General features: G+C 39.6%; 2 protein-coding genes across 2 annotated transcripts; one reads left to right on the top strand and one right to left on the bottom strand.

The window, feature by feature from the left end:
* Nucleotides 1-2339: 2339 nt before the first annotated feature.
* Nucleotides 2340-6774, bottom strand: LOC122409659 (uncharacterized). Its single transcript, XM_043417389.1, has 6 exons — nucleotides 4848-6774; nucleotides 4569-4805; nucleotides 3885-4295; nucleotides 3294-3770; nucleotides 2655-2966; nucleotides 2340-2560 (listed from the first exon to the last, which is right to left on the bottom strand). Exons 1-6 carry the CDS (start codon nucleotides 6772-6774, stop codon nucleotides 2340-2342), a joined length of 3585 nt encoding a protein of 1194 aa, XP_043273324.1.
* Nucleotides 6775-7611: 837 nt separating this feature from the next.
* On the top strand, nucleotides 7612-14054 carry LOC122409658 (uncharacterized). Its single transcript, XM_043417387.1, has 17 exons — nucleotides 7612-7872; nucleotides 8149-8461; nucleotides 8668-8865; nucleotides 8941-9119; nucleotides 9212-9377; nucleotides 9486-9821; nucleotides 9939-10065; nucleotides 10148-10324; nucleotides 10562-10607; nucleotides 11000-11239; nucleotides 11407-11719; nucleotides 12059-12256; nucleotides 12333-12511; nucleotides 12616-12781; nucleotides 12892-13227; nucleotides 13345-13471; nucleotides 13542-14054. The coding sequence occupies exons 1-17, from the start codon at nucleotides 7687-7689 to the stop codon at nucleotides 13723-13725; spliced, it is 3471 nt and encodes a 1156-aa protein (XP_043273322.1). The 5' UTR covers nucleotides 7612-7686; the 3' UTR covers nucleotides 13726-14054.
* The last annotated feature ends 1037 nt before the right edge of the window (nucleotides 14055-15091 follow it).

Below are 15091 nucleotides of genomic sequence, written 5' to 3'. Positions count from 1 at the left end.
GAATAATATTTTTAAATAAATTATCGATACGAATGAGTAATACTTATTGGGAATAATATTTCGCACTATTCTGTCCGTTGTCTGCATACGAGCCGAGTCATATTCGAAATATTTCTTTTCTTTTCGTTAAAACGACGTGTCGCTGTAAGTCATCGAAAATGAAATGATTCGTTTTCATATTTTACTGTTAAATATTCTCTTGATATTTTTAACCCATTAAAAATGTTGAAATAACTCATTCAACTTATCTAGTTCAAGTAATATTTTGATTAATTTACATCACTCAAGTTCCTGCTGGAATTGTTTTGATTCCAGTCGGAATACACAGAAGTTTGTTTTCGTCCCAGCGAACAAGTGTTTACATTTTGCTTTCCTTTCTACTCTCCTCGGCTCCACTGTCTTCCTAGTTATAATTTTTATTCATTCGATATCTGAGCAATCAATATTTAATAGTTCAGTAGTTATGGTGTGGATGACAAAATATTTTTCGAGAAAAATCCTCAGGTATTTTCATAACCCGACGGCTCGATAACCAAAAGATACACTTCAATAAAAAAATTGAGGCATGGCCGAAAAAAATTGACAGGTAATAAGCAGACGTAGCGGCTCGAAGAAATGGGAAATAGAAAGAAATTGTATGGACGGCGAAAATCTATTGCAAAACTTGGTGATGTTTTTGCACAGCAACAAGATTGATTCTTCGTTGTTGAACGAGATTGTACAAAAAGTTCGAGTATGTACTGCGTAGCAGGGTTGGCAGAATAGAGGGGGGACGTGGTCTGTTGCCGACATGGAAAAGAGAGACACGAAGCTGGAGACGATAGGCGCATGCTCGACCTGTACGAGGTGCGGCTATAAAGTGAGGAGCGGAGCACCGGGCGCCTCAGTTGAATATCGAACACGAATCTAAATAAACGTGCATCAGAAGATCTTAGAAAAAAAAAACAAACAAACGAACAAAAGTACATTGAACGAGCATTGAATTGATAGTTTCGAATCTCAAAAGTAACGATAATTAAGACAAATACTCAAATCATGTCCGAGCAATACTTCGATGACTACGAGCATTACAATTTCGATCACGACAAGCACATATTCACCGGCCACGGAGGCAAACAGAGAAGCAAACGCGAAGCAACGGAACACACAAACCACAATGATCCGAGCGGCCATTCTAGAAAGATCGTAACGAAGCTCATGAATTCGGAGCATAACAAGCGTCAGGTCGACAAGAGCAAGGCTTAACGGGGATCGACCGTGTAAGTTGAAATTTATTATTTTTCTCGTCGTTTCCCATTTCTCTTTTCCGTCTCTCTCTTCCAATCGTTCGTCTTTGTTTCTTATCGAATTTTTCTGAGCAACGCGTGAGCCAAGGTTGTCGACGAACTGCGTAGTTTTGTCGAGTTTGCCACCGGCGTAAATTTTTTTCCCCTCACCATCGACGATTGTTGTTATATTTTTTTGTTTCTCCTTGGGTTTCAGGTGAATCATCCGAGTTCTCTTTTTGCTTCGCTGAGGATATTTCGGACCACCGTGCTCCGCTGGAAAAATAAACGTTTGATTTCATCTTACGAACAATCCCTCCTTTTTTCATGATTTTTTAATATTATTATTTGCACTTGCCATGTACGAGTATTAGCGAGATTCATACTTAAGGCGAGAAGCTCATGTATGTATAAAATACAGCTAGTTATTAAGAAATCCGCCTGTGTCGAGTCGCCCTCGGTTAGTCCTCTATTTATAGGATTGTCACGGGAGGCAAAACAAGAAAGAAGACCTATATATACACATATACATATGTGTATGCATAGAGATATATGTATATGAAGGTGTGTACGACATTGCGACGTTTGCATATGTGTATCACTGAATTTGTAACGGCTTTTATAGTTGTATAAATATGTCAATAAGTCGACACGAATAAAATATCTTGGAAAATATTAATAATTATAATAAAAAATGATTATTGGACGACGATACCTCTGCTTTTGAATTTCGCTCAATTATCCAGTTTTCGTTGCACAAGATCAGCATCCGGTCAAAATATAAAAAATGTGAAATAACCGCGGACGATCGAAAGGAGGGAAAATACTTGATGGAGATTGTGGGCAACGAGCTTTCGCGGACATCGGGAATTTAGTCCATCGGCAGAACATTCGAAACTTCATTTATTAATATACGTTTTTTCACATTACTTTAAATTAAATGTTTACAGTTATGCAAGAAAAGGAACGCGACAAACAAAGCGACATGACTGGTAATGGATTGAGAAAATTCAATCATACAGCAGTTATGTATAGGTAAAAACGTAAAAAAAATAGAAAAATTAGTCTTTACATTTAAAGTAATTTGTGATCGACAAGATTCACTTCTTGTCGGAGTATTCCCGTAAGCAGAAATTCTGTTGATTGAACACTGGGCTTCAATCCTTTGGGGGCTTTCGATAAAAATGCTTTTGCTGCGGCCAAATCGTCCTTTTGGCTTATTATCACCATCTTATCGGACCATGATCGATTACCAGCACGTACGAGAACTCTTCCACCAGCGGCTTCTACCATGCCTAATGCATTTTAATATGATTTTGAATAAATACTTGAAAAACCATGGATTCAAAATATCTTGGGAATGTTTTTGTTAACGATGGAAATACCTACCTTTTATTTCATGGATTTCCGGCTGATTAACTTTCGGTGTAACTAGGATGGTGAAGCCTGTCAAAAGCTTGTTAGTTCTCGCGGCCTGTAAGCTTTTTGCAAGCTTGAATTTAAACTTCTTTTCCGCCTCCGGATCTCGTAGAATGAAATTTTCGCAGTCTAGAAAATGACCAGCATCGATACTCTCGATCAACCAGTTCACGGAAACGACCTTAATTCCCTGCGCAACGGCGCATAGAAATTTGAATGTTCGTCGAACCTTGTCCGTTATTAAGACCGTAGCTTTCGACGGATCCGTTACGACGATTCCACCTATGATAATATTTTAATGAATGTTATTTTTTAAGAATAGTAGCTCATTTTTTGTCAGATTTTAAATTGAAGCAACTCCATCGATTTTTCTTTCTTTCGTACAATTGTTAGGACCAATACTTATGAACTCTAATTTTCTTCAATTATCTTGGTACTTTTCTCCATTTAAAAATATTTCTCAAAAAAAATTCATCTTTTTCTGCATATGAAATGACGGAATGAAGTCTAGGAGGATGTAACATGTAAAATGTAGAAAACACGAACTAAGCGAAAGCTTAACACTAATTAATTCTCTCATTACGTTGAATTTGTTAATTTGATATTTACCTAATTCTACGACCATTCTTTCGTAGTCCTCATCTTTGACGCAGGTGAACAAAACTTTGTGACGCTGATTAGTACTCGATGCATTCGGATCCATAGTTCTTCGGGGTCGAGAGCGAGATGGTGTCGTTGGAGATGACGTAGAATCTTTGGCGACTTTTGAAGTCGAGAGTTTCATGACCTTAGACGTAGTTATTTTAGTTTGTGGAGGATCGACTTTATTTGCCTTAAATTCGCTCTCGCTTAATCTCGTTAAGTGGACTTTGGCGTACTGTTGAGGAGTCATTACCGGCGTCAGTCTGTCGTTCGGATCAACGTCTTCGGCTTTTCGTGATTCTTCAGAACTCTCTTTCTTCATTATTTTTTTCTCCGCACGACTATTTCTCGTTGATCCACGAGGACGCTTTCTCGATCCTCGTGTCGACAACTCGATGACTTTGTTTTCAGTTCCGTCTTCCGAGGAATCACTCTCAGTGGGATCTGTAACAGTAAGGGACGAGGGGGTTTCGGATAATTGACGGGTAGGATGACGTTTTATTTGTGTTTTAGGAGAGGTTCTTGCCACATTTAACCCTGGGAAAGCAATGGCTTTACGAACATTCGTGTCGTTCGTACTCCCCGAAGCCAACAATCGATCGGCTATATTTTTTAATTCGTTGTAATCCATGTCCTCATCCGAATCACTATCATCATCCTCCTCCCCGACACGATTGCTCGATAAATTTGCCCCTATTACCCGAGATTTTCCTGACAAAACTTGCGAATTTGCATCGCGAGTTTTGTTCATTTTCGATTTCGTGCTTATCGAGGAAAATTTTCTCTTCCAGGGGCTCCCTTTATTCCCACTTTTCCCCCGATTTTTCAGCCAAAATAAATCATTGTCCGAAGTTTCCGAGGAGGCTGGGCTTCCGGGATTCGACAAAGTCCCGCTTATCCGCACTTTCGGTAGCCCAAATAATATGTCCTCGTCCTCGGAACACGGTGGAAGAGTGAGATCGCTATTTGCTTGATGAATGAGGTTTTCTTTTTATTTTTTTGAATCATCGTATTTTATTCTAATTTATTTTGGTCGACCAACTCGGAAAGAATCATTGAGTGAAAATTTCGAACTGAAATTCACGACGAATATTATCTCAAAACTCTAAACTGTGGGAAAAAGTTATTGTCCGATTATAAAATTGATAGAATAATTTTCTCGAGAATTTCATGATTATTTCAAAAAGAAATGATTTTTTCCGGGTCACATAAATCAATGAGTTATCTTCTTGGCATACATACCTGGTTGAGGAGTTTTTTCTTTTGACTTTCCACGGTGAATTTCACTCTGATTCGCTGAAGTTGACGATACTGCGCATGAAGCTTTAGTTTCGTTACCGACCGCGCGACCGTCGACAAAACCGAGAATTTCGCCTGTATCATTAGTTTTGTCTCCAGGACTACCTTGGTCTGCTGGATCAAAACGATTTTTCGAATGAGAAGGTGGCGACTTTCCAAGGTGAGTTTTGCTCTGATTCGCTGAAATTGACGATGCCGTACATGAGACATTAGATTCGTTACCGATGGCGCGACCGGCGACGAAACCAAGAATTTCGTCCGTATCATTAGTTTTGTCGTCTCCAGGACTCCCTTGGTCTGTTGTATCAAAACGATTTTTTGAATCAGAAGGTGACGGCGTTGGGTCACGAGCGGTAATCTGCGTGGGTCTGAGAATATCCACGAGATTTTGAGTCATGAGTTGAGTTGCTTCTTCCATCGGTTCACCGTCACTCGTTGTATCCTGTCCAAAGATATTGCCCATGTTTTTATCCAGCGTGTCATCGAGTTCTGGCATTTTGTTGGCTTTATTTTTCTCTTTTTCTTCCTTCGTATCAGGAATTGAGGTGCTGGAGTCGGGTGAATTCCTATGGCTTGTAGGTCCAACTTGTGTTAAAACGTCATGAATATCGATGTCGTCCAACACGACTTGACTCTCGTCGATTCTTTCCTCAGGAATCTTCGACCGATTGACCATTGGAGTGGAAGTCGTCATAACCTGAGTCGGCACGAGATCGAGGTCCTCATCGTCGTTGACTCCACCAACAGTTGTAGAAGCTGGAGAAATATTTTCACTCTGTGCGTTGATTCCTGATTTTGGTTTATTCATTGCTTCCGACGACAGTGTGGAAGTTTTTGGGACAGCTTTTGCTTTGGTTGTCATGTTGGAAGATAGACCCGCAAACTGGTTTTCACCGTCAGTGACACTTCCGTCACTGTCGTTGTCATCATGTTTTCCTAACAGATAACCAGATTCGTCATCAGTTTTCGACTCATCGTCCGTTTCCGCGATTACTGACGTCTCTTTCGGCGCGCTTTTGTTGGTAACATCGTGATCTCTAAAATATTCTTCGGGCTCTATAAGAATTTGAGTTTCTGCTTCGTAAACGCTGTCATCCGCGTCATCCATAAATATTTCTGCAAATCTTTCCAACTTTGGTCTCTTAGGAACAGGAAGTGGTTCACGATTGAGCAAGTCTTGTGTTTCCATGTTGTAAATATCATTTGAATCGACATTCTCCGACAACTTTTCAGGTCCTTTGACTCTTTTTGATGATCTATTCACTGTTGAATTGTTTTCATTTGGCAATGGAGGCTTTAGTACATTCTGCGTTTCCATCTCGTAAATATCACCCGAAAGGTCCACATTTTTTGGAGATTTTTCAGACTCTGCGGATTTTTTAGACGATCCAATCTCTGTTGAGTCGTTTTCATTTCGCAATGGAGGCTTTAGTACATTCTGCGTTTCCATCTCGTAAATGTCGTTCGGTAGGTCCACATTTTTTGAAAATTTTTCAAACTGTGCCACATTTTTAGATGATTCACTCACTGTTAGTTCATTTTTATTTCGCGATAGAGGCACGAGTACATTCTGCGTCTCCATCTCGAAAATATCGTCCAACGGGGCCACATTATTTGAAGGTTTTTCCGGTTCCTCGAGTATTCTTGATGGTCCCCTTACAGTTAGATCTTTTTTATTTCGCAAGGGAGTCTCTAATACATTTTGCGTTTCCATCTCGTGAACATCATCTGAAGCGTCCACATTATTTAAAGATTTTTCAGGCTCCCCGACTTTTTTAGACACTCCACTCAGTGCCGCTTCTTTCTTTTTGTGCATTGGAGGCTCGAACGTCTTCTGTGTTGCCATTTCGTATATGTTTTCTACCGACTGATCGACATTTTCAGGCGATTTTTCAGCTTCTACAACATTTCTTAAAGATTCAGGAACAGTTGTGTAGCTTTGTCTCTCCGGTGCGGAAGTCGCAGGATTTGTTATTTTCTCAGTTTCCATAATTTCCGAGGTATCATTGTTATTCCAGGACTTATTGGACTCGTTCTTTTCAGAGCGTTCACTGATATTGCTTATTCGACCTCTGTTGATGGAACGGTTAATGGGCATCACGGGTCGTCGAAACATACGTCGATCCGTATCAATCTGCTGTGAACCCATAATGACCGAGTCGTTGGAATTGTCCTGAAATGATTCGGTGAATTATTCCATTTTCTCTATTAATAAAAACCGATAGGATAATTAGAAAAACGGACAACTCACGAGTATGGAATTGTTCCCGAATTTCGACGACGAATAAAGCGATTCGCGAGCATTTCGCAGAGTCGTTCCAACGGGTGTTCTCGGTGAGTTTTCGACATTGTGCTCCTTCAACGATTCTTTGCTTTTCACAAAAATCGCTCTGACTCCTCCGAAAGTTATGACATCTCCGTCGTTAATGGGATAAAAATAAAAGCGCTTGAGAGTCAACTACGGGAAAAATAAATGAAACTTCCGTCAAGTCGTGGCTTTACAATTGATAATTGACTATGTTGAACTCTTAGGAGGAAAAAAGATCCCCTTACACCCTTAAAAGTCGTTCCGTTGACGGATCCCAAGTCGGTAATGAAAGTGGCTTCGAGACCTGCGTGAATTTCAGCGTGGATCCTCGACACCGTCTGCAACAACAAGATATGTGTATCATTTAATGACACCGACTGATTGATTTATTAATCAAATACGCCAATGGCGTTAAAAATTGATATTTATAAATACCACTTCGGTGGCGAGCTGTTACGGAACTAATTGACCTAACGGCCTGTCAGATAACGTTCTGATAAACAATGAAAAAATATGCAATTTGCCGAAAATGGAATAAAGCATGTGATTAAAAATAAAATTGCAGAAAAATAAAACTGGTCACGGTGGGGATGATAGCCCCAGGACGATAGCCTCGAGGAGCAATTCCATTCAATGATCAGAAAAGTCCATGATAGGAAACGGTATAAATATCCGAGCAAAATATTTCTGAGGCATCACAGTCGAGTTTACAGTTCGTCACATTTTAAATCCAACGAAAAGTCGCTTTTCAATATGAGGCTGTTATTAGCCTTGTTTTGCCTTATTCCGTTCGTACTCGCGGTAGGCGACAATATTTACGTCAAAACTTCCCTCGGTGGAATCAAGGGGCAGTACAAATATTCCGAACATGGACGACCCTATTACGCTTTCGAAGGAATTCCTTACGCCAAACCTCCAGTTGGTGAACTCAGATTCCAGGTATAATGATTTTCACTATCTAAACTTCAGAGCCTCATTGATCAATCACACAAAAATGTATTACAAAAAAAATCAATTATAACGCCAAGCTTCGACGGATGCAACGGATTTTCTCGTCTGGTTCGCATTTTTTTTTTTAAATTCAGTTAAATAAATTTTGCCAGAGTTTGTTGAAACTTCTGTCAGAAAATTATCGGAAGATCCTATTAAAGAATGTATAATGAGATTGTCAAATTTACAAAATGAAGAATTGAACAATTCTCCGCTTCGAATTAGCCCCCACAACCGATCGAGGGATGGACCGGTGAGCTCGTAGCGACGAAAACTGGATCATCGTGTCTCCAATACTCTCACGTACCGATTCATCCCAAGGAAAGAGTCGTAGGTGCTGAAGACTGTCTCTACCTCAACGTTTACGTTCCCGAGATCGAATCGTCGAAGAAATTACCAGTCATCGTTTGGATCCACGGTGGAGCTTTCCAATGGCACATGGAGTACAACTACTACACTGGAGAGCTGACCAAACCCGACTATCTTATGGACAGAGATGTCATTGTTGTGACCTTCGACTACCGTCTTGGACCACTTGGTGCGTCGACAAGTTTCCATTATTCTTACATTTCATTTGCTTTAAAAACGCGTGAAATTTTATTTCGAAGGAGCTTGAAGTAATTTTCAAATATTGAAAAAATGCAATCTGCTCTGAAATTTTTTGCAGTCCATTGAGTCATCAAAAAAGCTTCTGTTGGAGACTCAATTTTCCCCATGATTGTGACGAATTAACGTTTGTTTTAGGATTCCTCAGCACCGGTGATGGAGTCGTGCCCGGTAATATGGGTCTCAAGGATCAGAACCTTGCTCTCAAGTGGGTAAAAGAACACATTAGTGCCTTTGGTGGTGATGACGAACAAATAACATTGACTGGTTTGAGCGCGGGTGGTGCCAGTGTCCACTATCACTATCTATCACCTCTCAGTCGTGGTCTTTTCGCGAGTGAGTGTAAACACATTCTTATGGGTTACGGTTCATCCGATAGGAAATACGTGAATTGTTTTTTCCGATTTACAGGAGGAATATCCTTCAGTGGAACGGCGTTCGATTGTTGGACCCAGACTGAAAACGCTGCTGAGAAGGCCAAGAAACTTGGAAGCATCCTGGGTTGTCCAAGCGAAAACAACGTCGAATTGATTAAATGTCTGCAAGAGCGACCAGCCCGTAGCATTCTTCAAGCCGATGGAGATTTCATGGTAGTATTCAAACTTTTGAACTTTTCAATTTTCAAATTTTCAAAATCGAGTCAAATCGAGACGTCGAGTCAACATTATGATTTCGTATTTAGCCATGGGGTTACAATCCATACACTCCATTCGGGCCAGTCGTTGAAAAAGGTAGCAACGCTCCATTCATTGACCGGTCACCAATCGAAATTGTGAGCAGCGGAGATGTTCAAGATCTCCCATGGATCACCGGTGTCGTTCAAGAAGAGGGTCTTTACCCAGCTGCCGGTAAATATATTTCATCCAGAGAGAGATTTTTCTAAAAAAAGATTTTTACAGTTTCAATTGATTCAGGTTTCAAGGCTGTATCTTATCGATTAAAATTTTCTTTCCTAGACTTTGTCGCCGACAAAGTACTGTTGAAGGAACTGGACCACAATTGGGAACTCATTGCTCCTTTCCTCCTGGATTACAACTACACGATTCCCCTGTCTAAGCAAGCCGAGGTTTCGAGAATCATCAGGCAACACTACCTTGGATCAAAGAGCATCGACACCACGACCACTGCACCGCTCATACAGATGGTTGGTGACCGTATCTTCATCGTCGACGGTGTTAAAGCTGCCAAACTGACAGCTAAGATCAACAAGAGCCCAGTCTGGTACTACTACTTCACGTACAGAGGTGCTAACAGCGCCAGTGATGCCATGAGTCACACTACTCAAAACTTTGGTAAGTGATTTTAGAATCAACACCACCAATAAAAATATTCAATTTTTCCTCTTAAAGAGAAAAAATAATCGAATTGATGATTTGCTATACATTAATAAATCCCTCGTGTTATTACAGGTGTAGCCCACGGAGATGACACGTACTACGTAGTAGGATCGCCCTTCGTTGACCCAACAACAACAGCTGACGACAGAGCCATGCAGAGATACTTGCTCGACTTCTGGGTTTCTTTCGCCACAACCGGGTAAATTACATCAAGTTTGCGGTGTTCTATTAAAATGATATCACTCAAATAACTCAAAACTTGTTATTTTCGTTTCCTACAGCATTCCCTACGTCGGCATCGAATGGCCGAAATTGGACCCATCCAAGGAGGGTCTGCAATACCTGCACATCAAGGCTCCTGGTGAGAGTGTCATCGAGTACAACACCGATTTCGGACAGTACAAATTCTGGAACTCAATCGACTTCAACGAGAACAAACTCAAGGGACAAAAAATTGAGCTTTAAACCGTTTTCCGAGCCATGAAACTCTATTTCTTCTGCTGGCGTTAATTCTGTTGGATTATTGAATTACAATAAATATTCCTGGAAGTCTCAAACATTATATCTTGATTTCTATAATTACTGAAGTTTCGCTATCCTCGTATTCACGACTCCTTGGACAACACCAAAAATATTTTCATCGCAATATTTCCATGGTATTTTCTAAGGTAATTAATTCTACATAAATTTTGAAGCAGCATCATTGGAAAAAAAATCATTGACATTACAAGCAAACTGAGAGTCTAATTGATCCTCATTAAAATCTTCCTCATTACTGGGATACTAAAAAACCAAAGTTGCTTAAATAAGCACCAAAGTACCAAGGAAACTTCAGACAAATCAAAAACAAATTTGTAACTCATGCGGTTCATACGGTCTATGAAAGATTTGCGCATTGCCATGTAACTAGTGAGTAGAAATAGTCGTTCGTTGACATGCAGATGTCGTAATCATTGACCCGATTTGCCTGTGAGATATCATTGGGATAGAAGGTGAAAAAATATGCAACTTATAATGTCAGAGATGATAGCCTGAGAAAGAGAACTTCGATGAGCCATTTTGCTGAATGATTAGACGCTTCTATGATAGGAGAGTAGTATAAATATCGGTGGAAAATGATTCTGCAGCACTAGACTCAAGTTTACAGTTCGTCAAATTGTAAATTCAACGAAAAGTCGCTATTCAATATGAAGCTGTTATTATTCTTGTTTTGCCTTGTTCCGTTCGTATTCGCGGTGGGCGACAATATTTACGTCAAAACTTCCCTCGGCGGAATCAAGGGACAGTACAAATATTCCGAACATGGACGACTCTATTACGCTTTCGAAGGAATTCCTTACGCCAAACCGCCAGTTGGTAAACTCAGATTCCAGGTAGATCGATCTTCACTAATTTTGGTTCACTGGTAATTTTAGTTCACTAAATTTTGTCTGAGTTTGTTGAAAGCTCTGTCAGAGAATGATAGGAAAAGTCTGTTAGAGAATATGATTGTCAAATTTATAAACTGGAGAACTAAACACAATTATCCACTTTGAATTAGCCCCCACAACCGATCGAGGGATGGACCGGTGAGCTCGTAGCGACGAAAACTGGCTCATTGTGTCTCCAATACTCCCAGGTACCGATTCACCCCAAGGAAAGAGTCGTAGGTGCTGAAGACTGTCTCTACCTCAACATTTACGTTCCCGAGCTCGAATCGTCGAAGAGATTACCCATCATCGTTTGGATTCACGGTGGAGCTTTCCAATGGCACATGGAGTACAACTACTACACCGGAGAGTTTACCAAACCTGACTACCTCATGGACAGAGATGTTATTGTTGTGACCTTCAATTACCGACTTGGACCACTAGGTGCTTCTCAAGGATTTTCATTTGTGTCACATTTCGGGTTCCTGCAAAACGCATGGAAACTTATTTTTACAATGAAATCAAAAAGATTTGGTAGTTACCTTTATATTGGTGGAAACGAAATCGAATTTCTTGACTTTTGATGAAAAATTTTTTCAAATAGACTCAAATTATGATGCTTTGGAAAATTTCTCGATTTTGGTTTTTAATCAAAACGGAATTCCCTCTGAATATTTCTGATGAACATCGTTGATGTTGAAAACAACGTACTCTTAACGTACTCTTACTCTAACCACTCAACTTATCATACGTGTAAATGAGAGGATTTAATGTTTGTCTTAGGATTCCTGAGTACTGGTGACAAAGTTGTGCCTGGTAACATGGGTCTCAAGGATCAGAGCCTTGCTCTCAAATGGATCAAAGAACACATCGGTGCCTTTGGCGGTGATGATGAACAAATAACATTATTTGGTTTGAGCGCAGGTGGTGCTAGTGTTCACTATCACTATTTATCACCTCTGAGCCATGGTCTTTTCACAAGTAAGTGAAAAATCCAGTTTTTCAAAAAAAAAAAAACATCAATGTTTCGTTCATTCAATCATTCCTTTTTTTCCAGGAGGAATGTCGATGAGTGGAACAGCATTTAACTGCTGGACCCAGATAGAAAACTCTGCAGAAAAGGCCAAGAAACTTGGGAGCATCCTGGGTTGCCCAAGCGAGAACAACGTTGCGTTGGTGAAATGTTTGCAAGAACGGCCGGCTCGGAATATTATTCAAGCCGATGGTGATTTCATGGTAAGATTTTCCCCAACAAAAAGACAATTTTTCGAATAAATTCAAATAGAAGTGCGGAGACGTTTTGAAACGTGAAATGAAGAATTTTGCGATATTAATGTTAGCCATGGGGTTATAATCCATACACTCCATTCGGACCAGTGATTGAAAAAGGTAGCGACGCGCCATTTATTGACCGTTCACCAATCGAAATCATAAGCAGCGGTAGTGCCCAAGATCTCCCATGGATCACTGGTAACGTCAAAGAGGAGGGTACTTACCCAGCTGCTGGTAAACAGATTTCTTTCAAAGCCAGATTTCTCTTATGAAGAGATTTCCGCAGGTCCAACTGATTCAGGTTCCATGGTCGTTTATCAATGATTAACAAATTTTTCTCACAGACTTTGTCGCTGACGCAGTACTGTTGAAAGAACTGGACCACAACTGGGAACTTATAGCTCCTTTCCTCCTTGATTACAACTACACGATCCCCTTGTCTAAGCAAGTCGAAGTCTCAAGAATCATCAGGCAACATTACCTTGGATCAAAAAGCATCGACACTACAGTCATTGCACCACTTATCCGTATGATTGGTGACAGAGTCTTCATCGTCGACGGTGTTAAAGCTGCCAAACAGATGGCTAGGTTCAATGAGAGCCCGGTCTTGTACTACTACTTTTCATACAGAGGTGCCAACAGTGCCAGTGATGCCATGAGCCATACTACTCAAAACTTTGGTAAGTGATTTTAGTATCAACACCACCAATAAAAATATTCAATTTTTCCTCTTGAAGAGAAAAAATAACCGAATTGACGATTTGCTATACATTAACAAATCCCTTGTGTTATCATAGGCGTAGCCCATGGGGATGACGCATACTATGTAGTAGGATCGCCCTCTGTTGACCCAACAACAACAGCTGACGATAGAGCCATGCAGAGATACTTGCTCGACTTCTGGGTTTCTTTTGCCACAACTGGGTAAGTAACATCAAATTTTTGGTACTCTATTGGAATAATATGACTAAAACAGCTTTTTTGTTTTCCATAGCATTCCCTACGTTGGCATCCAATGGCCGAAAGTGAATCCATCCAAAGAAGGTTTGCATTATTTGCACATCAAAACTCCTCAAGAGAGGGTCATCGAGTATGACACAGATTTTGGACAATACAAATTCTGGAACTCAATCGACTTCAACGAGAACAGACTCAAGGGACAAAAAATTGAGCTTTGAATTTCATTGAAAGGTGTCAAGTTCGAAAGTTTGAGAGAGTACAAGAAAAAGATCTTGTACTCTAGATATTCTTCATTAGTAATTTGATGCTCACTGAAGTTTGCCATGTACACTATTAAAGATAGAGAATCCCGTGGAATGTCAGTCAGTCAAATACACAATGGGTCTAGCAAAACAAAAATTTAGATTCTGCAAATCCAAAATTGAAAAGGATTTATGAAAAACTAAATTAGTGTTAATCACTATTTTCACAGTGAATATCAGGATCCATTTTTGGTTGGAATGTGGAAAAATTCAAAATAAAAAATTAGAAAAGTTAGAGCAAATAACGAAGATTTTTCACATTTTTGAAAAAAAATTTCATGACCTCTTCTCCATTATTCCCATCCTCTCCATTTAGGTGAATAATTTCGTGTGATCAAGTAGATTGATTTTTTTTTTTATGGCAACTTAAACTGCTTTGTATGTGTTCAGGTAAGTATGATGAAACTTGGACCTTTAGAGATGTTTCAAGTTTGAACGGTTTTCAAAGTGGGTGCCGATTGGCACTGCATAAAAGTTTCATAATAATAAACGAAGCTAGCTATATGTTTGCAGAATGAGCTGGGGAAAACATTCGCTAAAATAACTCTAATTGCTGTGCATGATACACGGATTCGAATAACAAAAAAACCGAAGAGATCCTTTACAGAATAGTTAAATTTTATTGGTATTAGATTAGACTTACCACATCCGCCAATATAATAGAACAAGGAGATGTTCGTCCAATTCTGTTTAAGCCTTTGACAACTTGGTGTTTAATAGTTCCAACATGTAAAGTTCCCATCTGAAAATCAAATATTTTTGTGATTAGGAATTCCGATAGTAATAAAATGAAATGCAATATTTACCAGAGTTTCCTCTTGTTCACTGGCACTTTCGGCTTCGTCCACAATTTGTGTCGCATCAAAATCCATTTTTCGTATTTTCGAAATAATCTGTTAATTCCGTTGAAACTTAACCTTTTCGTATTTACGAATTGTAAACGAGGACAATGAACAATTCGTTTTCTTGCCCTACAAGTATTCGGGAGCTAGAAAAGAGAACGATGTGATGACAATGTTGTAGTAAGTTTATGTGGGGTTACGTTTTTTATAATCCTACAGAAAAAAAAATAAAAATACGATCCTTTGTTCGATTGTAAACAAGCAAACAACAGTTTACCCCGTAACCTAACTACCTAACTCGAGGCAAATGAAAACGATGTTTGTGTTAAAGATTTACATTGAGAGTTAAGAACAATATATTCGATACTCGATCGCTATTTACTTTTTTATTAATAGTATTCTGAAACTTCTGATGTTTTACACATGTTTGCTGAATCGGT

This window comes from Venturia canescens, chromosome 4, assembly GCF_019457755.1.
Source record: "Venturia canescens isolate UGA chromosome 4, ASM1945775v1, whole genome shotgun sequence".
In the NCBI taxonomy this organism is placed as follows: Eukaryota; Metazoa; Arthropoda; class Insecta; order Hymenoptera; family Ichneumonidae; genus Venturia; species Venturia canescens.
The sequence above is the reverse complement of the archived record's forward strand: the minus strand, read 5'-3'. Positions and strand labels throughout refer to the sequence as shown.

Coding starts and splice junctions, on each gene's coding strand:
- LOC122409659 (XM_043417389.1), bottom strand. CDS start 6,774: ATGGGTTCACAGCAGATTGATACGGATCGACGTATGTTTCGACGACCC. Junction 4,806..4,847: donor CGTCGCCGGTCGCGCCATCG/GTAACGAATCTA, acceptor CGTCAATTTCAG/CGAATCAGAGCAAAACTCAC. Junction 4,296..4,568: donor AGAAAAAACTCCTCAACCAG/GTATGTATGCCA, acceptor TCATTCATCAAG/CAAATAGCGATCTCACTCTT.
- LOC122409658 (XM_043417387.1), top strand. CDS start 7,687: ATGAGGCTGTTATTAGCCTTGTTTTGCCTTATTCCGTTCGTACTCGCG. Junction 9,822..9,938: donor TCACACTACTCAAAACTTTG/GTAAGTGATTTT, acceptor GTGTTATTACAG/GTGTAGCCCACGGAGATGAC. Junction 10,325..10,561: donor CTCAAGGGACAAAAAATTGA/GCTTTAAACCGT, acceptor TAAATTTTGAAG/CAGCATCATTGGAAAAAAAA.